The sequence below is a fragment of the Astatotilapia calliptera genome, chromosome 4, assembly GCF_900246225.1.
Source record: "Astatotilapia calliptera chromosome 4, fAstCal1.2, whole genome shotgun sequence".
Lineage (NCBI taxonomy): Eukaryota > Metazoa > Chordata > Actinopteri > Cichliformes > Cichlidae > Astatotilapia > Astatotilapia calliptera.
The window spans coordinates 22,652,936-22,677,514 of NC_039305.1; the positions used below are offsets into that span (position 1 = coordinate 22,652,936).

The 24,579-nt window shown below is 44.3% G+C and overlaps 1 protein-coding gene across 1 annotated transcript; it reads right to left on the reverse strand.

Moving 5' to 3' along the window:
- Window positions 1–3,176: 3,176 nt before the first annotated feature.
- On the reverse strand, window positions 3,177–22,680 carry rnf216 (ring finger protein 216). The gene is made up of 17 exons (XM_026165517.1): window positions 22,534–22,680; window positions 21,387–21,520; window positions 20,378–20,508; window positions 18,923–20,272; window positions 18,692–18,768; window positions 17,682–17,790; window positions 16,637–16,798; window positions 16,439–16,547; window positions 16,181–16,314; window positions 14,813–14,863; window positions 13,445–13,582; window positions 12,893–13,041; window positions 11,475–11,553; window positions 5,600–5,697; window positions 4,900–5,122; window positions 4,433–4,502; window positions 3,177–4,009 (listed from the first exon to the last, which is right to left on the reverse strand). The coding sequence occupies exons 2-17, from the start codon at window positions 21,451–21,453 to the stop codon at window positions 3,618–3,620; spliced, it is 3,339 nt and encodes a 1,112-aa protein (XP_026021302.1). The 5' UTR covers window positions 21,454–21,520; window positions 22,534–22,680; the 3' UTR covers window positions 3,177–3,617.
- Window positions 22,681–24,579: the final 1,899 nt, after the last annotated feature.

Sequence of the window (24,579 nt, forward strand, 5' to 3'; positions counted from 1 at the left end):
AGTTTCACATCAGCAGTGGGTTGGTGGTAAAGGTAGCTGTACTGAGGGGATACAGCTGCATAAGCACATGCTCATTAAAAACATACAGAGCCATTAAAGAGACACACAGACGATAACACACACAAACAAAGCCAGCGGAGGTGGAGCAGCAAAAACCATCAGGGGACCAAATGCTGCCAGACACCAGCGCTCCCTGAGGAGGAGAGCTCCAATATGCATGCACACACACACACACATGCACACACACGCCTGCAGTTCTATTTTTGTGAGGACCTCTGTTTATATGATGCATTTCCTTATCCTGATTCGGAGCGAGAAGACATCCCAGATTGCTCTCACTCTGCTCCGCAGAGGTTGTGCTGGTCACCATGTAACATGCAAACAATATGTATACAGCAGTGTGAGCACAGGAACGTGGATGCAAAATAACAGGAAGCAGCAGGAAGCCGAGGCACTATTTGTCCATCACAGGTGTCCCAGAAGATATGTAGGTCACGTCTGTGGTTTGTGTTTTCAGGCCTGCCAGAATGCGACGCATTTAAAATCCGTTTCATCGTTCAATCCCACTCAGAGCTTCGGCTCCACAACCACTATTCAGGGAAAAGACTCGGTGTTTGTCTTTTAGAGGCTTGAATAGCCCATGTTGATACTGTTATTGTTCACATTTATGCATCGCTGCAGATAAGGACAGTCTGTGCATATTTACATGACCTTTTCTGCACACAATGACCATTCGAGGTACTCCACCTATCACACACAAGACTTCAAACTAAAAGTACAGTCTGTGTTGGTGACATAAATGAAATCCTCTAATCATAGCTACTTATGGGATTTGCGTCTCCTAACTGAAATTAACTACATTGGAATGGCTGGTTTTGACATATTAGTAAAGATATGCAGCAAAATATAGTAACACAGCTGGAGATAATAAAGGTATTGCTACCTTAGGACAAATAGTACGGTGAAAACGCTGATGAATGTGAGGTTTAAATAGATGACGGCGATGCTGTTATTGTACTGACTGAACTCCTGATTTGCCCTTTTATGCATCAGTGCAGTTAAGGACAGGCCCATGTATATTTATATGACCTTTTCTGCACACAATGAGCATTCAAGGTACTCCACCTATGACATACAATAACATAAGGGACGTCTGTGTTGCTTCTGTGACTGAAGTCCTCTATTATTGCTACTTTTGTCTGCGCCCTTATTCACACAGCTCCACATGTTGGATGTAGCAGAGCGTTTGCACTAGATGCAAACACCCACACTCAAAGGGATTTGTGTCTCCTACCTGGTGTGAAGCAGGTAGCAAATGTGCAAAGCACTACTCTGGGGATGAAACCCTCTGTCAGCTGCTGCTATGTAATTAGCACTAGAAGTATAGTGATCTAAACTGACTGGGCCAGATGAAGCGGCCCACAGTGGACGAACTGTTTATTTTTCTTGTCGGCTCTGGACTGGATGCATTAGCATGCTGTTATCTAAGCAGGAAGCATGGCTGAGGCTGACTTGGTGGTTCAAGCCAACCTTACTGAAGTCGTGGCACAGGAAGTACAGGAGGTCCTCTACCAATCGGAAGCTTTGATCCCTGTCTCTGCATGGCGACACTGAATCCCGAATTACCCTCAATGCATCCATCAGAGTCTGAGTGTGTGTGGATGTTAGATAAAGTGCTTAGAGGTACAGAATAAAAGCACTGTGCGTGTCGCTCGTAGCAGAAGGTCCTCAGTAAACTCTACAAGTCCCAGTCCGTTTACTGCACGGGCAGCACATTAACACACACACCCTTCTCTTCAGATGTACTTTTCAGTATGTTTGCTATACTTGTGTACTTACACTTTCCTCTAATACTGTAAAAAGCAATGCCTCCATCCATGACAGTGTTTCAATCATAATACCAGGGTAACTATTGAGAGCTTGAATTGTGTAAGTGACAGCATCGACTGCGTTGCCAGAAATCTCCTTTATTCAATCTAATCATGTCAGCTAAGCCCGCCCTTTGTTGTTTGAATTAAATGAGTCATTAGGAGATAATTCCCTTTAATGCTATCCAACTGTAATCCATGACCCACACGCTCTTCTGGCAAGCCCTGGGGTGTCTTTGGGGACTAGAAAAGAATAGAGTAGAATAGGATTTCTAATTAAAAGAAAAGATTGTTTCTCAGGGATTCAAACTCGTGATGCCGGCAGCAGTGACAGTCGGGATGAATTCTTACAGGCTCTGAGGTCAGGGCTAACAGAGGGTGGCCACAGCAGTCATGGGGTTAGCTGGAAACAATGAATCTTTGAAGGTACAGTCCAGTGAGTTTACACATTAGTCAGTCATCATGAAGGCATCACTCAGCTTGTAAAAATAGCACATGGTGTTATGAACAGTGACCCCCCTCCCCCTGTCTTTGGAAAGGCTTTTTAATCACATCTGGAAACTAAACTGATGATGTCACAGTGATGTCAGCAGAGCTTCTTTTTTTTTTTAGTTCATTAGTATAATAAAAGCGCTCAGTTATTTTAGCTCAGATGGAGTTAAAAAAAAGGTTTCAAATAACTTTAGCTATATGAAGAAGAAAGAAAAAACCTAAAATGATGCAATCATGCGTGAACGTGAATTTGAGTGAACGACCCAAAAACGACAAACGTCTGTGAGCCTCATTTACATGATTCAATTCATGTCGGCTTGGCTGGTTTAAGATGAAGAGTCTGATTAAAGTCTAATTCCAGCTCTCGAAGTCTGTCTCCTACCACCCATGACTAAAACCATTAGGACCCCCAGGCTAAAATGGAGCTTTGCTGTTTGCTAGTGTGCACGCAGAAATAAGAAGACAGCAAAGTGTGTGCTGCAAAGTGATTTGTCACACTTGCAGCACGCTTGGCTGAACAAAGGAGTCCCCTCTGCAACATCACAAAGCCCGGCTGTCGCGACACGGCGATTGGTGGAAAACAGTTCGTCTGTCATGTGATTGGCGCATAGCCCTGAGGCGGGGTGGGGGCTCAGTTATCATGAGTCAGCCCCTTTTTCTGCATGAGCTGAAGGAGGAAGGAGGGGGTGAAAGAGAGGCTCAGACAGAGAGAAATGTCTCCCAACATCGGCTTTGCAGCAGGTCTTAAAAATGCGAACAGAGGACTTTATTAAAAAGTTTGCAGTCTCACATGTTACACAAAAGATACAGAGCAAATGCTAACAATATTTTTTTAATTTTCCGCTTTTATTACTCAAAAATATCTGTATAAACGGGAAAGAAATTGCCTCAAGATTCTCAACTGTCCGTGAACATTTTAACGAAAACAAAAAAAAGGTGGAAAAGAGTAACAAGAGGATCTCGCCATTATTGAAGCCCAAAATCAACACGAGAAGGCAAAAGTATCTGAAAGTGTGTTTGTGATTCTCTAAAAACGCACTTTCAGTGTGTTTTTCTTTATTTGAATTGATAAGGAGAGGCTAGCTCGCAGAGCTATCAAAACGGATGAAAACACTAGAATGAAAAACAATAATGCACAATAAAAGGAACGAAAAATAATAATCAGACGGGGGAAAACTTTACTGAAATACTGTAGTGAGGGTACATGAGTGTGTGTGCAGGGGCACACCGGGTCAAAGCAGGATTCACGCCATCGCGTTAGAAGCGTCTGTAGTAGCGGTGCGGTGGCCCGTAGTGCATCGGCATGTCCATCACATCCATGTTGTGCTGATGAAGGTTGAAGGGACCGGGGTTGTGGTGGTGATGGTGGTGGTTGTTGTTGTTGTTATTGTTCAAGGGTGGGAGGTGCTGCAGCGGGGGCACGTAGGGCGCCGGGCGAAGCCGCGGCATGATCACCTGGGGGTAGTGCGGCGGTGGCGCCGGTGGGTAGCGGGGACGCGGAGGGACGAAAAGGGGAGCTTGCACTGCCTGGGGCAGAGGAGCGGGCGGGGGGTTGGGTATGGGTGGGTTTTCTGCAGGTGGACCGACACGGGGCCGCTTGGTGTCTGCGACGGGCTCCGGTGGTGGGCCGACTCTCTTCCCTGAATTATCTGAGAGGAGAATGAAAATAAATAAAAGAATCGGTGAGGTGCACAGCAGGATCAAATGTTTCCCTCACGCCTATCCTTCACATAAACCACACACAGGAAACACTCATGCAACTGCTGCCAGCACGCCTGAATAAATAATAGTCAAAGGGATGAAGAGGAAACACCGGAGAGGAACAGTGTTGTCGTGGCAGTGCCACAGTTTCCTGCCAAAGAACATAATTCACTGCAAACTGAGCGATTAATAGCAGTTTGATGAGTGCCAACATTATTTAATATGTTATTATTATTAGGGGCTTTTTGCTGTTATTATATAGTGCAGTGAAGAAAAAAGTGGGGCGGAGAGACACAGCAAAACCGCTGCACTCAGCCTGACGGCGTATGAGTTAAAGCTCATCGTTTTCAGAGCATGTTTTTGTGACTGACCTGTGCACTTCTTATTCAGCTCCGCCTCCCCTTCCTTCTGGATCTCCTGAATGATTCGCTCGTCATCTTGCTGTAAAAACACAACACACAGAGAAGTTGACACATTTCCAAAAACGCTGTTGCCATTATTACTTGACCTTAAACGACTGAGCTGGTTCGTGTGTTAAACGGTCGTTAACCTGCAGGTCTGCATTATGTAGTTCCCTAAACCAAACTATTTCTAGTAGCTAGAGTTCGCTTTACTTCCTGCTCTGTGCTACAAGTGACCGAGGACATCAGAGGATGAGCTGGAGCTTCTCCAGCTCATTAACTGACTGGAAACTAAAGGCTGCCTGTTGGTTGCCAGTGATTCTGTAGCCAGGCCGCTGTGGGCAGCCACGGCCTCAGATGGTCAAGGTCAAAGTGCAGTGGGAAACACAACAAGAATCAAGATCTGTGATTGTGAGAGTTTTGAGTTTTGAGCGCACCGTGGGGTCGGTCCAGAGGGAGCACTTGCGGCAGTGGCGGCAGGGAGCGCCGGGAGACCGGGCGTGCTGGCAGAAGTGGTTATAGCCGGTGATGGGCTCTCGGCAGAGGTAGCACATGAAGCTGCCGCAGCGGCACGACATCCGGTTGCAGCCCTCCGATTTGACCAGGCCCGTCCCACACTTGACGCACTTCCTCACCCGAGCTGCCGTCATGCGCTCCTCGCTGCAGCACAGAGAAAGTTTAGGAAAATGTGACGAAAGAGGATCGGTTTTGGGATTTTCATTGAGAGACACACACACACACACACACACACACACACACACACACACACACACACACAGTATAACAGAGACATTTTCTGTGAATGAACAGATCCTCTGGATGCAGCAGAACAAACTCCTGCTACTATGATTCCCTTTTAGTTTTGTCCTGTTAGAATCATCAGACCTCGATCCTCTGATCTGTCTACCAGGCCGCTTCCCGTCTCCTTCAGCGCCTGGAAGTAAGACGATCTGCGACCGGCTCAAAACAGGAAGCACTGCAGGAAGCAGCCGGCCTCTCAGTTTCCTCAAATGTTGTCCGGGAAACTGAAGTGTTTACCCAGCATCCTCTCTGGTAGATGTTAAATCTAGCTCTCCTCACATGTTAAATCTGAGCACCCTGTACATTACTGATGAAGGATTCCTGTGACCCACTTACAAGCGCACCCTCATGCGGATCTCGTCTCTCTCCAGGACCTCATCGCAGGTCTTCCCAACATGCTGCTTCCACTGGACGTGGCACTTTCGACAGCTCTCCTAAACAGAAGAAGAAGGAAAAAAAGACAGGAAGGGGATGTTGAGAAAGAGGGTGCTGCTTCTGTGCTTTTCTCATCAAAAGTCAGGAGATGCATCCACCCATAGTTTTCCCATTAATGCTGAGCAGGCGGTGTAAGTGGGTATTACACTGCAGTCAGAGTGTCTCCCACACACACATACACACACACCGCTGCCTCTGCTCAGCATGCTGCTGGTGCTGCCACTGCAGGGACTCGGGGCTTGCACGGTTAGGTGTGGCTCTCTCTCTGCATGACTGCAGCGAGAGCGCTCGCCGCTGACTGCTCGGTTGCCTAGAAACAACGACTCCAGGCTCCAACCTTTCTCCGTCTCCTCAGCCAAAAGCGCTAGGTTAAAGGGATGTTGGGGAGTGGCGGGGTGCAGGCGGCTCAAGACTCCCACTCTTCCTAACCCTTAGCTAAGTGGTGTCACCATAAATATTTGAGCCCCTCATCTAATATTAAACAGTGTGACAGCTGATGCAGCAAAGCATGATCCACATCTCCACCGCTGCTGCTGCTGCACCTTCCCTCTGTGTCCTGTGACCTCCTCACACATCCTCCTTTCACTGGGGGATTTTTTTTGTTATCATGCATGTAAGTCAGAGCTGATTTCACAATATTCAGTGGGACAGCTCTGCATGAGTAAGGTCAGCCAGAGGGTGGTGGGGGAGAATCTATGGTTTTGGTTGGTGCTTGAGTGATGAGCGCTCCCTAAAAAAAGGCACAAGATCTGGATCTAGTTTAGTTGTTTCTTCAAAAAGAGAAAAAAAACATTCTGAATAAAACTGATATAGAGATGAAAAGCACGGATTCAAACCATATGGAGGTTTGGGGTTCATTATATCAATTATTATAAAGACCCAGTGACCTAATGGATAAGGCAACAGCGTGCGGGGCTCAGGATTGTGGATTCAAATCCCATCTGGACTACATTTTGTCAATTTCCCAACTGTGGAACTAATAAAAGTGATATTAACTTATCTAACTGAGGAGCAAAGACATTAGAAACACTGTGTGACACTGATCTTGTAACTTGTGTTCTGCTAATAAGCTAATAAGTTGCCAATAAGTCTCCCCGACAGCAGTGGTCTCCCAAGAAGATAACTGCAAAACTGGAACATCTCCGGGACCCCGAGAAAGTGTTTAAGATGCTGACTCAACCTGACACAACCAAGTCAAGAAAAGCCCAATCATCCACACACACAAAATATGATGTCTCAGCCGTCACAAAAACATGTTAATCTGCAGGCCGGCTGATGCAATCATGCAGACGAGTGAAAGCTAAAGAGGAAAATACCCCTATAGTCTGTAGTTAGAGAATAACTGTTAGAGATTACAGAAGCGGAATAAACAGGAAAAGCTCAGGTGGAAGAAATATTCTGCTTAAACCTCAAAAGAAAAGAGCCAGAGTGAGCATTCCTGGACTCAAGTGTCACAAAACCCCCCAAATCAAAACAAGAAAACGCCAGCTCACACAAAGCCAGACCAGGGCGAGAACGACAGAACGATGAGAGATCGCCCCCTAGTGGTGACATCGAGGCCAAGGAACGAGGAGAGCAGAGCGAGCGCGCCTGTCCGAGACCTGTTTGACAAGACACTGAAAACCAGGAACACACCTGAGTTCTTATAGTGCAGCTAAAAATACAGCTGCTGATGTCACAGCCAAACCTCGAAGGGGGTGTGTCGTCCACGCCTTCACTTACACACAAACACACACACACACACACACACACACACACAGGAAAGAAAAAGAAACGAAAAAAAAATTGAAGCAGGCTGAAATGTGACAGAGGTCACAGAGATAAACACACAGCAGCAGCACCACAAGTTTGTCTTTTTCACCCTCTCTGCATTCATTAATTCACACTCACTGCTCCTGCTATTTTTTCCCCAGCATGTTCCAGCTCGCCTTACTCCTTCATTCACTGCTCTCCTTTTCTGCATGCCACTCCCTAACAGCACCTCCTTCCTACTTTCATTCATATTTTGCGTCTCCTCTAAATCTTTTTCTTCTTCTCTTGCGGTGGACGCTACAGCAGCCCTTATAAGGATGTGCACAGCTTCTGATGGGCTTGTAAGGGGATGTGTGTGTCTGTCAGTGTGTGGCTTTTGCTGCAATCAAACTCGAGTGGCATTTCGAATGGCAGGAAGGAAGAGGTTAAACCTGACATGACAAGCCATAAGCTTGTTGCTTGCAAGCCCGTCACAGGACTTGCTCCTTTGAGAAAATTCATCTGATCTACAGGAACAGCAACACCAAGACTGCAGTGTACAGATTTGCACAGTGCTTCCACTTCCAGTGTCTCACATATCACATTCCTCAACAAGTAATCATGCACAGGCCGGGGACAAACCTGTGCAAATGTCCTCACAACCACATGTGGAATATGTTTGTGTAGGTCAGACAGAGCCAGGACAGATTGGGAGAAAGAAAAAAAAACTGAAGGAGAGGACAGAATCTGGGTCAAATTTGATGAGAACCACATTTGAAATGGACGAGGAAGTGTGACCGACCAGTCAGAAACCAGTATGAGGGGAGTGGACAGTGTGGCTAGCCAATGAGACGGCGGTGTGGAAGAAGGCGGGTGGGCTTACGGAAGTGTGTCAGTTACATAATGAGGCCCCGCCCTGCTTGAGCGGGCTGTGGGGTAGACTGTACAGTGTGTGTGTATGGGAATAAAAAACACACACACGTGAAAACAAGAGAGGAATTAACACCTCAATATCACCCGTCTCTTATTAAACACTGGTGATAGTACCAGCGTGTGTGATGGGGGTTTCCAGGTAACAACACACATCCCAATTCTAAGTGGAAGTGGAAGCAGCTTTTTGCGGCATACATAAGCAAACATAACAGAGCTTAAACGTGCTGGCTTTAAAAGCTGACTGAATTTGCACTGCAGACGAATCACTGAGCAAGGATCAGACCCAGAGTTATCTGGAGCATGTCTAACTTTTACGTCTCTGGGTGTGTGTGTGAGCTTGTAATGAGGTGCAGCTGTGCAGTGATGCTGCAAGGCCAGCAACTGTAAGCCTATGGCTCCACCTACAGGCTGCTGGCAGGAATTGCATTGGATTTCTATTCTTCACTGCCTGAGGCGAAAATCTGCAACAAATGCAAGCATAATGCCGAGCCAAAAGGAGGCATCTGAGAGCCACGTGCTAATAGAGAAGCTATGGTAAAGACAAAACGCTACTGTGGAGCCACAAGTAAGAAGAACTAGTCCAGCTTGGGCCAAGTCAGCAGATGTAGGATTACAGAAGAGGTTTGCTATGGAGGAAAAACCCTGCTGGCACATGGAAAAGCTCAGGTGTAATTAAGAATCTGGTTAAAACCTCAGTTTTAGTTTCCTCCAAAGTTCCTATAAAATCTTTTAAAAAGGCCTCTGGGAAAGTTGATGCTGGAAACACCCTAAAATACCAAGGCAGCAGAAATGCTGAGGAGGATAACTCACATGACTCATTTCTTACTGTTTCAATGTGGTGTCTGCACTGCTTTGAGAGCCGTTTAAAGGGCAAACAAGTCTTACACTGATGTCTCACAGCCCTCTGAAACTAAAACAGGGTTTGCTCAAACACAAAGTGCTGCTCTTGTATGAAAACAAATTAAAAAGTTAAGTATATCCCATTTTCAAAACAGAAAATGACAAAAAGGAAAAATATTTTACACTTTGGAAGAGACTTTTTAAATATGTGCTTACACCACAGGGACATGCTACACCATGAAACCAATTCACAACAACCTGTTTCACAAGCCTGAATATGAGAGCTACTGGCAGCTTCGGGCATTTAATAAAATATTTTTTCTCTTGACTTGTCTGAGTCCAGGTTCTGTGGGCAGCACTCTCAGCAGAGACACCCAGAGCACCCTCCTCTCCCAGCTCATCTAGGAGAGATTCAGTCTGTCCACTGTCCCTACTTCAGGGACTCCGCTCTTTAGGAGGTACCCAGAACACTTCACCTGTGAGGGGGTCCGGCATCCTAGTCAGATTTCCAAACAACCTCAACCTGCTACCTTTGCTGTGAATGACAGCTCTACCCAAACGCCTGCACTGCTCCCACTGTCCCTGATGACGAGCTCAGACTGCCTTCAGATGAAGCTAATTCCTGCTGCTTGTATTTGCGATCTCATTCGTTCATTCATTTGGTCATCCACTGTCACCAGAGCTTGTGACCACAGATCTGCTCAGTCACACAACAGTGCCTGTACAGATTGCGAGCTTTACAGTTTTACTAATGTTTATGTGCAATGCCGCCATCTTGGATTGTTAAATTGGGGCTGGTGGGGTTGCTTCAACTGGGAAGTCTGACTTGAAGGGCTGTTCAAGTCGAAAATTTCAATTGGGAACTTGGAAATTCTGACTTCAAACAGAACACACCAGAAGAACCATGTCCTCAGTCTTGGAGGTGCTAATTCGCCCCTCTCCACTTCACACTTGGCTGCAAACTGCCCCAGCACAAGCTGGAGGGGCTTGCCCGATGGAGCCAGAGAAACAACATGATCTGCAAAAAGCAGAGAGGTGATCCTGAGACCACCGAACTCGATACCATCGGCTGCACCTAGAAATGAAAACTTGTCTTTTCTTCAGAATCAGAATCAGAATACTTTATTGATCCCTGGGGGAAATTATTTTTTGTTACAGTGTTCTTGACCGTGTTTCTACAAGTCTCACAGACCTGATCTGTGCGGGCAAGATCCTGCAGTTTGCCTGCACTGTACAGACTGGCCTTCTGTCATGAAACTGGTTGAGCTCACCAGCTTTATAACCATGTTCTCCGTCCATTGGCTACCAATTGGTTTGAAAGCGATTGCACTACTCCTGCTTCTCTTTCTTCTGCTTGGTCTTTTAGCCTTTTTCTGTCAACTACTTTGTTAGCTTGCAGGTTTGATCTGTGTTTTTCATCATGTACATGTGCGATGTTTTGTTGGCCAGATTAAAATCTTCAAACGGCCCAAATCTGGCCCACGGGCCTTTAGTTTGACATGAAAATTGGAAGAATGCGAGCTCATCGGTTAATGAAGGGTTTGACCTTATACCACTGTGCGAGGAGTCACACATTTTTCTTGTATGGCTACTGACATAACCCCCTCCCAACTTCTCTCCTACCTTTGAGGGAATGCAAAGATAGCAGAGGTGTGTGTGTGTTTGCTTCTCTTTACAGTTGTGAGCAGGAGTGAGTGCGAGACGTTTACAGAAGCAGAGCTCACAGAAAAACAGAGGAAAACGGGAGGGTTGTATTTATGTGGGGAAAGGAGCGTGAATGAGCCTGTGTGTGTTTCTGCCAAATAATGAAGGTTTTTTTTTTGGCCTGGAATTTGTGCGACAACTCCGGCAGACAAAGAGCATCGCCTCCCCCTGCATTCCTCAGACAGAGGGAGGAGGCCCCGAGATAAACAGAGAGGGAGCCAGAGGTGGCGACCTCGCCACATGGAACGGTTCATCATTTCCAAAAGCTGCTCATCAATCTCTCCTCTGCCTCTCTCTCTTATGCATGTCGGGCTTCGTGTCCAGGCTGCACGGAGATGATTTATAGGTAGACACCATTTTGCTGTCACGACGCTCTGAATTATTCACGATTCAGTCGTCCACTCTTGGTTTGAAAATTTAGATTAGATCTTCTGTGCTGTAAGTACTCTTACCCAGGGTCACATCAGAAGATGTGCAGATGAGTGTCGACCTACTTTGGTGTACACTTCTTTGCGAGAGTGTTGAATTTACTTTATAAACAGAGAGAGAGCAGAAGAGCAGAACTCACCTTGCGGCACCGAGGGTTGGGACAGCTAAACAGAGACATGTCTTTGTCCAGCAACGCTGGGAAGTTGCAAAACGGACACCTGGAAGAGATCAGAGAGGAAAAATGAGCTAGACAAAGCAGCCAGATCTTCAACATCCCACATTAGGAGAGACAAAGTGCTAATCATAAATAGGTTAGGCTGCAGCTAGCTATTATCAATCTGCGGACCATTTTCTCACGGCAATTTCTCTAAGCCCCCCTTCCTTTCGTTCTGTAAAAGTGAAGATGAACCATACTGAACATGAATCTCAGCTGACTGGCTTTTGCATTACAGCTGAAATATTTTCTACCGTTTCTGTTTGCATCACCTGATTTGAATTTCCACCCACCCATGTTGTCGTGTAGACTTTGAATCTACTCCTGATGCTTTGTGTTTGCTTTGAACACATGATTAGCCCATGAGCCCAAGTTCTAGCCAATATTTTAAAAGTTTGATTTTTTAAATGAAAATTTTACATTTTCAATAAAGGCTGGAGGCCACTTCTGCAAAATGACAGGGGGCTCAGCAGCCAGTTATTAAAAAAATAACTGATTATCATTTATCATGATTGAATTTCATTCAGTTATATTTTCATAGCACTGAATCACAACAGTTGCCTCGAGGCGCTTGGTAAGACCCTGCAATAGGACAGAGAAAACCCCAACGAAACAAATCAAACGACCCCCTCAAAGCAAGCACTTGGCGACAGTGAGAAGGAAAAACTCCCTTTTAACAGGAAGAAACCTCCGGCAGGACGAGGCTCAGGGACGGGTGGCCGTCTGCCAGTTGGGGCAAGGAGAAGGAGACAGGACAAAAGACAGACAGAGAGCCAGAGATTAGTAATAACTGATGACTGCATGCAGAGGTGTGTATAAACAGAGTGAGTGTGAAAAAAGGTGAGTGAAGAACACACACTTGCAGTGCATCATGGGAAGCAGCCTAGGCTTATTGCAGCATGGTCACCAGGGTCACCTGAAGCCCTAACTACAAGCTTTATCTAAAAGGAAAGTCTTAAGCCTAATCTTAAAAGTAGAGAGGTTGAATCCAAACTGGGAGCTGGTTTCACAGAAGAGGGGCCTGAAAGTTGAAGGCTCTGCCTCCCATTTTATTTTCAAATATCCTAGAAACCACAAGTAAACCAGCGGTCTGAGAGCGCTCTGTTGAGGTGGAATGGTACTGTGACGTCTTTAAGATAAGACAGGGTCTAATTATTCAAGGCCATAATTCTATCCATCTGTAAACATTGCTGGAATCTCTTTATTCAATTTTATTAAGTCAATTAAAAATCTGTTTGTGGACAAACTGGCACCTCGAGTTATCAGTTACTTTATTATACCTATAAATCTGGGAGCAAAGAAAAGCAGAATCCAGCTACAGAGCTACCCCCACACACACTTACCTCACTAACTCATCTGCACAGGTGGCAGCAACCGCCTCCTCCGCCTGCCTCTCGTAATATTTACACAGTATATTCTCTGGTAGGACCTTCTCCAGCTCACACACAGGGTAGGAGCACGGGCAGCCCCCCTCCATGCAGCTCAGGTCCGACTACAAGAAGAGGACGGAGCGCGACTTCATTACAGAGCAGAGACGCTGCACGTTCACAGCCACCTCCAGTTTAACTGACCATTATTATGACACATTATTAGGTACAACAGTGCGCTCAGATGAGGCGGATGAAAAACACGACAACCTTTTATGCAATACAGGATACACCAGTACCAGCAACAAGGCACCTAATAAATGGGAAAGTCTTTATTTTCACAATAATACATGGACAACAAACATTGATGATATGCGAAATCTGTGCCCCAGCTCATATTCAATCTTGACATTTATTTGACAGCTCATCACTCAAAGAGGTGTGTATTATTATGGGATTAGTCAATTATAGTTGCCAAGCAACATTACCAGTTAAGTCGTATTGAAAACAGAAAATGTCTGCGTGTACCTTCCCAGAGCCGAACACCGCCTCCTGAGCGTATTTGACCAGGCACTCTTTACAGAACAGGTGACCGTCCGAACACTGCGTCATCTTCTCAAAAGCAAACTCCCCAAAACAGCAGCCACACTCTATCAGCTGACCATCCTGGAAAAACAATCGGAACACATCATAAGTCAAAAACCTCACATTATGCAGAAAATCCTGACAATATCTAAAATGAACCTCGAATGAAACCAGCACATTCTGCAAGCTAACAAGTTTTATACTGGATTTATTATGATTATTTCTGAAATAGAGAATATGAGGCAAAAACAGACATCGTAGAATTCTAAAAAGCTTAAATTTCAGTATTTTGTACCACAAAAGACCACATTTATTCTTCAACACAATCTGAGCTCTCTTAGGCAGCTTTCTTGTCATTTCTTTAAGTCATCTTCAGGAATAGTTCTCCAGGTTTCTTTAAGGACATTCAAAGCTCTTCTTTGGATGCTGACTGCCTTTTGTTTCAATCCATGACTGATACTTTCCATTGTGTGGTTTTATATCTAGGTTTATTTAACTGCATTGCTGGTGTGTTTGGGATCACTGTCATGCTGAAAGGTTAACTGTTTCAGGTTAGATACTGAGTAAGATCCTCAATAGTTTCTCAACAGCCACCCTTCCACAAAGACCATTTCTGATGATCCTTCAGTGGATTAGTTGGATCTCTCAGGTCCTGTGTCAGATCCTTGCTTATGTCTTCAGGACACGACTTTCAGACACTGAAATCTGCTGTAGATACTTCTTTAGACCTACCACTTCTTCTTTCATCCTCCACTTCTCCAGTTTCCGCACTGCTGACCAAGCCAAGCTAGACAAGCTTTCAGGTAATACTTTGGGAATCATGTTATATTCAATTTTATGCCTGTCAAACTGTGTTGTAGGTATTTAGCATTTTTAGCAGATTCAGCGAAAGAAATGGGAACAAATAAGTTTTTTGTGACAGGCTGCTGGTAAAAAATTGGCTAAAGATACAATATAAAACTGGTTCTAAGCAAAGTTATCTGTTATGTGTAGGCACAGCACTGGTGTCACAGAAGCTGCCTTATTATCATTATTATTATTATTAATACTATTATTATTGTTGTTTAAAAGCTTGATTGAAATGAGTGAAAAGGCAGCCAAATATCCAAAGAAAAAATGTAAGAGCTTTTTAAAGCCGCAAAACCACGTTAATTAAAAAAAACAAAAACAAACGTCTGGCTCCTTGGCAACACTATAAAAAGAAATGAGGGGTGTCTCAAGACTTATTCACAGCACAGTGTTATCTGGAAACATCACTGAAAAGCCACTTTAGACTGAATCAACAGATAGAGTCCTATAGATGAATCCTACCTTTTTATACTCATCTTCATTGACCTGAAGAGCAAGGAGGAAGTCCTCATGCTGGGGGGGGGGGGGGGAGAGAGAGGGAGAGAGAGAGAGAGAGAGACAGAGAGAGAGAGAGAGAGAGAGAGAGAGAGAGCGGGGCAGTCGATTAATTGGTGAAGATCGGGCGCACGAGGTAAGCTGTAAGTCAACATTGCAGAGAGTGACCTGAAAACAGAGAGTCCCTGGGACTGAACCGGCTCCGCTGCTGGGTGTATGATGCCATGGGTGTATGCTAATTTAGCTACTGACTGTGCCTAAGTTTGACTAACATATTCACCCTACTAAGTGCTTGAAATCTAAATGACTGAACATTAGCCTCAGAAACCTCTGTGTTCCATGTTATGCAGCACATCACAAGGTTATCAACAGTTGCGAAGCAGCTCTATGCAACATATCCAATCATTATAATTGTTCTATTCGCTGAAGCAAGGCGCCTTTAATATACTGAGCAGCACCACATTATTCCCTGGTCTTCGAACAAATGCAGCTTCTAACAGTGGAGTTGTCCAATTAGTAACTTAAATCTTCAAGCGGCAGATAAATACAACCGCCTGTGCAAGGCAAGAAATTATCATCATGAAGCTGACTGCACAATATGAAGCTCCAGACTAGTTCCTATATGCTTCAGTTTCACTATGCAGTTCTATCACCTGCTAAATGGTTAATGGCACAAACAAAATAGGGAGAGGATAGCTACTGGTGGCAACCACAGACAGGGGAAATAGCAGACAGTGGAAACTCTACTCAGCAAAAAAAATAAATAAATAAATAAAAGGCCTGGTAAACAGAAGCAAAGAAGGTGAAAGAGACCTAATAAAAACAAGAAGGAGCTTTGGATACTGGATGGAGAGACCTCCAGGACATGAGAGGGATTTAAAGCAACATAATTAGCCCCATATACCCGACTGCTTTAAAAGCCAAAGCTATCCAGTCTTTGAGACAATGGTGCAGGGTGGGGAAGGGTACAGTGGGAAAAGCTAGAAAGAGTGCTTGCTATACAAATGAGTTACTGCATTAGAAAGCTACTGTTTAGATAAGTGAAGTATATCATTATCTGTTAAAAAATGAAGGCTTATAGAGTTCAGGGTTTTCTTGCACAGAGGAATTCTTGGTGCAGAAAACAAAGAGGTTTTTACACAGCCATAAACACCCCCGTAAGGAATGTAAGGTAACACAGACTTGCTGCCTTTATACTCCATGAACCAATTATGGTTGTTGTGCTCAGTTCACTCCGCCACCCCCCACATAGGGCCATTCTGGGCTATAAAAATCGTGATAAATGCAACACTGAAGGAAAACAGAGTGCCCGAGTGAGTGTATTTGTGTGTGTACCTCTGCCCATTCCTTTGCCTTCTGCTGATAGAACGAAAGCTCCTTCTGCACAGATGCCTCCAGACTGCTGTATGTCCTACAGTACCGACGGTCATTCTCCAAGAAGTACATCCTCTTGTCAAACTTAACCGAACCTGGCGGACAAGGAAGAAACCAGTTACTGAGAGTTTCCAGTGGCTTGTGAAAGCAATTTCTGAATGTGCAAAAGAGCAATAAGTAAAAGATGCAAAAACAGGTGCATGCTAAAAGTTTTCTCACCGTACTCAAAGTGGAAATCGACGTAGCAGCGTTCCGAGGTCCTGCTCCGTCGTTTCTTTCCCGACGGGTCCCCTGACTCTTGCCACTTCTTCAGAGCTTCACATAAGGCCTGGGAAGAAGAGCGAGGGAGAGTTGAAAGGTACGACAGCAAAGAAGACAGAGGAGGCATGGTGTGCTCTCAGATGGGACTTTAGGTACCTTGCGTGTGATTGCATAGTGTCCCTTCAGGGCGTTGAGAGCCCATTTAATGTCCTGACAGCTGAGCATCCTGAAATCTGCCATGAGCAAGTCAGCGGCCTGCATCACAACTTCAGGTCCCACTGCGCCCAGCTTGCCATAATCAAACAAGTCCTCGGTCACCTGAAAGACCGCAAACATGAAAACAGAAACACACATTAATATACGATTCACAGATTATATGAAGCTGTAGTCAGTGATCGGCTTGAGTGGAAAGGTAAAATAAATAAATATCGGTAAACCTCCAGCACTTAAAAGTCAATTCAACAATGAAAAATTGCAGTGTTTACTTGAACTAACAGCTACACCCTGACACAGGCAGTCATAGCTAATAGCTGTCTGCTAGGCCTCACCTCCACCTATTTGTATCACTGATGTGAACCTATTCCCTACATTTACATCGGAGGAGACGTCTGGGACATTTTTATTATAATAATCTCAAAAATAAAAAGGCCTACTCTGAGATACATCCATAAGGATAGTCCCTCAGTTTTGCTTCTATTACTTCTGAAGTCCACGAATTGGTAGATATTAGGGTCTGATTGTTGCAGTTAGCTAATAACTTAGCACTCAACCCTTTGGTTTTAATATAATCACTTCTGACATCAAAATACCCCCAAAGAACATAGACAGTCTATATTTACATACAGCATGATTTATTTCTTTTAATTTGGTTACTAGACGGAGCCTCAGCACATCCATTCCATCATTCTACATCAACACTCTTTAACCACATTATAGACATAATCTGATACCAGAAATAGTTCCATTAGAAACTATAATGGTCTGCTCAGCTTGAATTCATGTAACGAGGAACCACGTCTCCGTTATTAATTTGTATCTACACTTTACATAACTGTCCTAAAAGGGCTTTTAAACCCTGACCCACACTGCGAGATCCTAGCTTACGTTGCACTTTTTACTGATTGAAATTCTACTGTTTGCACATTAACACCATTTACACACATTTTCTGTGCATCTAACACGCACACACAAAGACACCTGCCTCATTTTGGGTGCCACCAGACTCTAGTAGGATGCTGGTGGGAGCTGATGTGGCCGCTGCCGTGTCTTTCCTCGGATAATCTTGAGTCTCCAACAGCAGGTTACAGATACTGGGAACAGAGCAGAGGGAAGGGGGGCTGCATGTGTACAAGCTCTCACAAACATTCACACAGTTACAACTGCGCACAGTTGGCAATCATTTCATATGTGACCACCTACACCTGTCTTTATGACGCTGTGTAACATACAAGCTAAAACAGAATGCAATAATTTGCAAATCCTTTCAAAGGATAAAGGTACTACCAGAGAGTTAGAGACTGTATTGCTGACAAATATCAAGAAAACTGAGAAAAATTGTTATACTATCAGTCCAGAGGCCAAAAACTCTTGACCCCGGGCTCTTTGAAGACAGACTGAGGAAAAGGGGAAAACTGCCCTGTGATCAGACCAATCAGTAACTATCTTTACAGTGTACTCTGCACTAAAGCAAAGAGTTTAAATCAGCTTTTTTAAATCAGTGTACAGATCAAGACCCAAGAGCCGTGACGATACAGACGTACATATATGAAGGCATCACTAATACTGGAGAAGGTTCTGCTTATTTTAGCTAGATAATGGGAAACCACATGTTGCACAAAAATGATATATTATACATGTAACCACTTGAAATTGCAGCTTAGTATCCAAAAACTTGCAAATTGCTGATAAAAGAAGAAATGACACAAAAGAGAGGCAGATTTGACCTTGTCCCATCTTTTTCTGAATGTGTTCTTGGCATAAATTCCAAATAAACTTGTGTATTTAAAGGAAATACAATTTCTCAGTTTCATCATTTCTTTTTTCATTTGAACTATTTTGAATTAATCACAGACTTTATATGACTTGCAAATCACTGCATTCTGTTTTAAAATTCACATGTGGCACATTGCTTCGAACATGGTTACCCAACAAGATATAGGTATCTATTTTAAAGCTCTACGTTAAGGTTAAATTAGATAAGATGATTCTTACACATTCAAGTCTTTCACATTATTCTTTTGGATCAGTTCTGCTACATAGGTTTCTTGGACGTCGGGGAGTAGATCCAACTGTAGAGGATATTCAAAAAGTTGAGGAGAGCATGGCCGGAAAGAAGAATGGGGTTGGAACGGATGAAATGCGAGACAACACAGCACAATTACACTCATTTAACTTTATAACAGATAAAAGAGATGCAAACAATTTTCGTAATGAGATACTCACAACACCATTGATAAGGGCTCTAACGTGAGGCTGGTGCTCTGGTCTCTCCTGTTGTGCGGAGGGTCCAGGCCTTGCATCCTCTATCTGAGGAATGTCCTCTGGTGCTGGAGGCACTGCGACCAGATTAAGTCTTTCGGGGTTCTGACCCAGAATAAGTCGTGCTTCTTCTCTGTTGTGTGGGACTGAAGCTGCGGGAGCGGGAGGAGCTGGAGGAGCAGGAGGAGGGTTAGAGTTCACACCAGGTACCCTAATGTTAAGTCTGTTGGCTGGCTGAAGCAGACCCGAGGGACCAGCCTGAGCTGGAGGGTTTGGAAGGGCATTTTTGGGTGCCTGGCTCCCCAGGATGATCCGGTGACCTGCTTCTGGAGGACCCAGTCTCTCTGGGGCTGCAGCTATTAGAACTGCAGGGGGCATCCCTGGTATAACCTGAGGGGGTTGAGGAGGCTGGGCCGCAGCCTGGGCAGGGGCCTGAGCCAAGGGCTGCGGCTCAATCTGAATGAGATTGCCCCGCATTCGAGTGACTGGCACAGGCTGCAGCAGACCCTGGGGCTGGGTTATTAGAGCCGAAGCTTGATTTGGCTGTGGGGGAAGAACAACTAGCTTCACCTCCTTCAACTGGATGAGGTGGGGCTGCACTGGCACTGTTCCACCAGACTGGAACAGTGAAGTACTAGGCTGAGGGTGCGTCCGTATACGAGATGGAGGATGTGCAGACGAAGTACTGGCCTGAGGATTGTCTTGCGTAAGGCTACTCGTGCTAGCCTTTACTTGAGTCTTTGTAGAAGAACTTGAAGCAGTCACTGCAGCAGCACTAATATAGTGTGTGGCACTGGCAGAGGAGTTCGCGTGATGCTCCAACCGTAACTGTGCTGAGGAGCCAGGTTGTGGATGCGCGAGTCCAGATGTGCTAGGCTGAGGCTGGACAAGCATTTGTTCAGGTACTTGTGCAGGTATTCTGGATGAGATGGTGTTGGCCTTGGCATTTGTGGAGGTAGATGGGGTGTGGACAGAAGAAATTGCATGGAGCTCCCCACTTGTGTCTGCTGATGTACCGTTGTGCTGCTGTGAGTTTATGGTCGGTTTTGGCTGGGAGAGTGATGAAGGGCCGAGATCCAGCAGTGTGTTTCCAGATGTGCTCGAGTGCGCCGGAAACTGTACTTTAATGGCTGCTTGGGGAGACGTGGTTCCCTTGGCATCTCTGGAGGTAGAGGGGGCACAGGCAGGGACTGGGTCCAGTGTGGAAACCCCAGAAGATGCGCTACTTTGACTTACAACTTTAATTGGGTTGTGCGAGGCCCCGCTCCATTTCGCCGCTGGGCGGATCACGTGTCTGCGCGCAGGCATTAGCGGCTGAAGAGAGCAGAAAGAATCCCAGAAAAATGTATTCAAACATATATAAATAAGTCTCAAGTGACATACACGAAGAAAGGTTCAAGAATAATCTGCATCAGTTACCTCCAGTATGCTGACATCGTCGTCATCTGCATCGTCCGGGACCAAAACGGGACTGCTCGGTACAAGAGTCACAGGCTCTTCATCCGAGTCATCAGAAATAGTGATGAGCTCTCTCAAATGAGAGCGCGAGCCTGCACAGACACACGCACAGTGGAGTTATTAAACGATGCATTTACAGGGGATGTAAAAAGGGACATTCACTGCATCGTGTAGAAATTTAAGACAAAGGAGATGAGCGATTGCAACATGAGCCAATGCTGAATTTCTTTGCAGAAACCGTTAGTTCATCAGACAACTAGCTGAGGTGCTGAAAATAATCTGCACTTTTGCACTTCCTCCTAAAAAGTACAAAACACGAGGTTTATATGCGTGTGTGCAACAGGTCAAATACACGAAAGTGGCTGGACCTCTCAGAGCATAAGCAGAACATTTACATCTTAAAACGTGAAGCTCTGCAAGGCAAGATATTCGAGCACATTTTGATAATTGTTTTTAGGTTTTTATTAACATACTGTTACTAACCTGAAGTTTATAAAGGTGCTGACGGGTTTATTAGACCAGCAAATTATTTTTTTATGTAGTTATGGAGCATCTGTTGCACTTTTTACACTGTTACAACAAATGCATGTACTATGCATGTCTGTGACTTCTCTCTGTGTACTCCAGCTTCCTCCCACAGAGCAAAACATGCTTGGTGTAGCAAGGCTGACTTACAATTCTAAATTGACCATAAAGCTTGATTTAGACTTCTGGTTGAGATTTATGGAAGGAGTTGAATTGGAGTGTTAGTGTGAATGGTTGTCTGCCTCTATGTGTTAGCTCTGCAACAGACTGGTGACCATTCCAGGGTCTACCTTGCCACAGATGCGAAAGGCTCTAGCCCTTTCCTTGGCCCTAACTTGGACAAGTGGAAGCAAGCAAATGGATAGATGCATAAAAACAATAATCATATATCCTGGAGACAGACAATTGTGTCTACATGCATGCCGGTGCGGATGTGAAGTCTCACCTTGGCTGCGGTGAACGTTGAAGCTTGCCAGGTGAATGACCTCATCATCGCTGCCTCCATCTGCCATTGTGAAACTACACTTAGCAGCTCCCTGAATCAGCCCACATACACAATCACTGCTCAATCAGTAACATCTACACCCACACACACAGACACACACATACAGAGAGTTATGTTTCCATCAGAGGACATTACATACACACGCATTACTTTCCTGGAGATTTACCATAACCATAATCACTGCCTTTTAAACCCTTACCACAAACAAACTCTTGAAACGAAAATAGATTCGTGTTATGGGAACTTGTTTTATTTTATTTTTCTCGTAAAAAGGAGGCAAGTCCCTTCAATGTGACTTTTTATAACCATTAATTTCTATCGTTAGAATGTCTATGTATGACACGCGCACAACAACACTATCACCCTGCTGGTATTCCCCTGGAATCCAGCAAATGGTTTCAGTTTAACATCTGTCACATTTACAGAAAACGAGGAGAGCTGGACTCCACCCTGAGAACACAACTAATCTAATCGCACAGACTACTAAAGACTCAGGAGCACGTTAGTGACTCCCCCAAACACGTTACTAGAGAGAACTCAACAAAGACGGAAGCTCCACGGGGAAACAGAATGCGGAGTTGGGCTCATTTAAATCACCACCGACGAATAACATTAGCGCTACCACTGATGTGTTCGCCGGCACAGTCGTGTAAACAAATATGTGCTAACGACCTGTATCGGCTTTACTTGCGGGCGCAGCTCTGATCGTCCTCGATCTGATCAAAGGTGGCACAAATCTTGTGTTGTTAAAACAGGACACGCTAACCCAGCGAGAAGCTGCCTGTACACGTCCCCCGCACTTGCACCGCTTTCCCCGCCGTGACATTAGGTTTAACATGGCCCTTTTAGCATCAAGTTTAAGGCGGTGTTTGAAAACAAGCATCCCATCATGGCTATCGATCATTTCCGCTGACACAAACAGAACAAACTGCTCTTAGCCAAGCTAGCATTCGTTAGCTTGGCTGGCTAGCTAGCCAGACTAGTTAGCTGACTTGTGCGAGGCTTCCTGTCCACAGAACCGCTTCAAACAGTCCCCACACGGCTCGAAGTCACAACACGAGAATATCTATGTAGAAAAGTACTATACCGCAGCTCCGTCTTGGTTCATGAGTACAATACGTCTTCTTGGTCAAGTGACAAACCGTGAATAACGAAACAAACTGCCAAAACAAGAAGAGCAGAGACGTCACGACGTTAAAAACACCCAGTCACCACGTTCAGAAGGCCCGTGGGAAATGTAGTCCCACCCACACTTGCCTGATTCTTCACCAAGCGTTAAGTCCAAGATACAAACGTACCCATTCTGTCGCGAAATACAGGTTATCTACTGCGTGAGGTATTGTATTTATATGTAGGGCTCCTTAAACAAGAAGCAGAAAAACTTTGAACTATTAGCTCTCTCTCCCTTTTAGTTAGGATTAAAGAAAACCATACTCAAACAACAGATCAAAATAATATACTTAAAATGACTTTGAATATGAAAATCATATGTAACTATCAAATCTGTATGTTTAAATGCTCTGTAACGCTATAACCTATTTACAGGAAACCAGCTATGCTTTTCACGTTTTCCTAACATTTATAGGATTCTATTGCAATGATGAATTAAATAATCATAAATAAACAGTTCAGTGTCTGTCCAAGTTATCCCACAGACTGCACTAAATACTCTGTTTCAGATGACTGACTCAGCCACTGAAGAATCTCCAATTTCTTTGCCTCTTGGGTTATTTTTTACAGTTTGCTTTGGGTCATTATCCATTTGCAACGTGAAGCTCTGTCTTGCAGGATTTAGCTGAATCTGAGCAGACAGTACAGCCCTATACACTTCACAATTCATCCTGCTGCTTCTATCAGCAGTCACATCATCAATAAACACTGTATGGCAGCCATACCTCCACCATGTTTGACAGATGATGTGGTATGTTTCAGATCATGAGCCGTTTCTTTTCATCTCCAGACTTTTCTCATCATTCTGGTAAAAGTTCATCTGAGTTTCATCTGTCCATAGAACTTATTTTGTTATTTTACAGAGATGCAAAGGCTCTTTTAGATGTTTTCTTGCAAAGTCTAATCTGGCCTTATTCATGAATAACAGTTTGCACCTTGTTTTGAAATTTCATTCATGAAGGTGTTTCTTGATTGTAGACTTTGATAATGATATGCCTACCTCTTCCAGGGTGTCTCAGGTTTGTTACATGTCGAGAGCACCCTGGAAGAGGTAATCTGCTTTTCTTAACCTTGGGAGTTACCTACTGAGTTGTTGAGCAGGTCAGGACATTCTGTCTTTTACAAATGAACCAGATTGTTGATTTGCGCTCTCTCTCTGCGGTTTTATTTTTGCAGTCTAATGAAGGTCTCCTTAATTTGCATCAACATTTGTTTGGCTCTCATTTTGAAAAATCCAGTAAACAGCTACAAAATCCAACACTTGGAATCAACTCCTGATACTTTCTGTGCTTCGGCTGTTATGGAATACCATGGGAACAGGCCTCACCAGACTGTGAAACTGTTTGTCAGTCAATTGCCCAATTACTTCAGAGCCTCTGTAAATGGGGGCACTGTGCATAAAAATGGCCCGAATTCCTAAACAGTTGTTAAACCCATTGAATTCAAACTGAAAGTGTGCACTTCAATCACAGTTCCTTTAAAACCCACTGTGGTAGTGTACAGAGGCAAAAATGTCCAAATACTTAAACTTTACTGCAAATATTAATCATTTTGAATCGATTTGTGTGATTCATGCAAAGTCCAAGAGCAAAGCAGGTCTCTTTTGCTTACATGCTCTCATTAATGTTAATGTTTGAAGTGATGGAAACCTGCTTAAGAATACATATAATAAATGTGTTTGGTTTAATTAGACCCATAAGAGTCGACATAGAGACACAAGACACAAGCAATGTATTTTCAATGTAATTTCTTTTAATATAATCTTATTTACAACGCAATTTTCATAAATGTTTAGTACATAGTAAGTTACAATACTTCTGCATCCATTACACAGTGAACTCATACCCTTGATAATACAGACTGAAATGGTCCTGCTTATTAACAGTCTTCAATTTAAAACAGAACTTTCTATGTTGCTTGCTCAACTTCTAAGCTTCTGATTTCGTTCAATTTGGAGCATTAA

Coding starts and splice junctions, on each gene's coding strand:
- rnf216 (XM_026165517.1), bottom strand. CDS start 21,453: ATGGCAGATGGAGGCAGCGATGATGAGGTCATTCACCTGGCAAGCTTC. Junction 16,315..16,438: donor CGATTTCCACTTTGAGTACG/GTGAGAAAACTT, acceptor CTTGTCCGCCAG/GTTCGGTTAAGTTTGACAAG. Junction 13,583..14,812: donor ATGAAGATGAGTATAAAAAG/GTAGGATTCATC, acceptor TTGTTTTTCCAG/GATGGTCAGCTGATAGAGTG.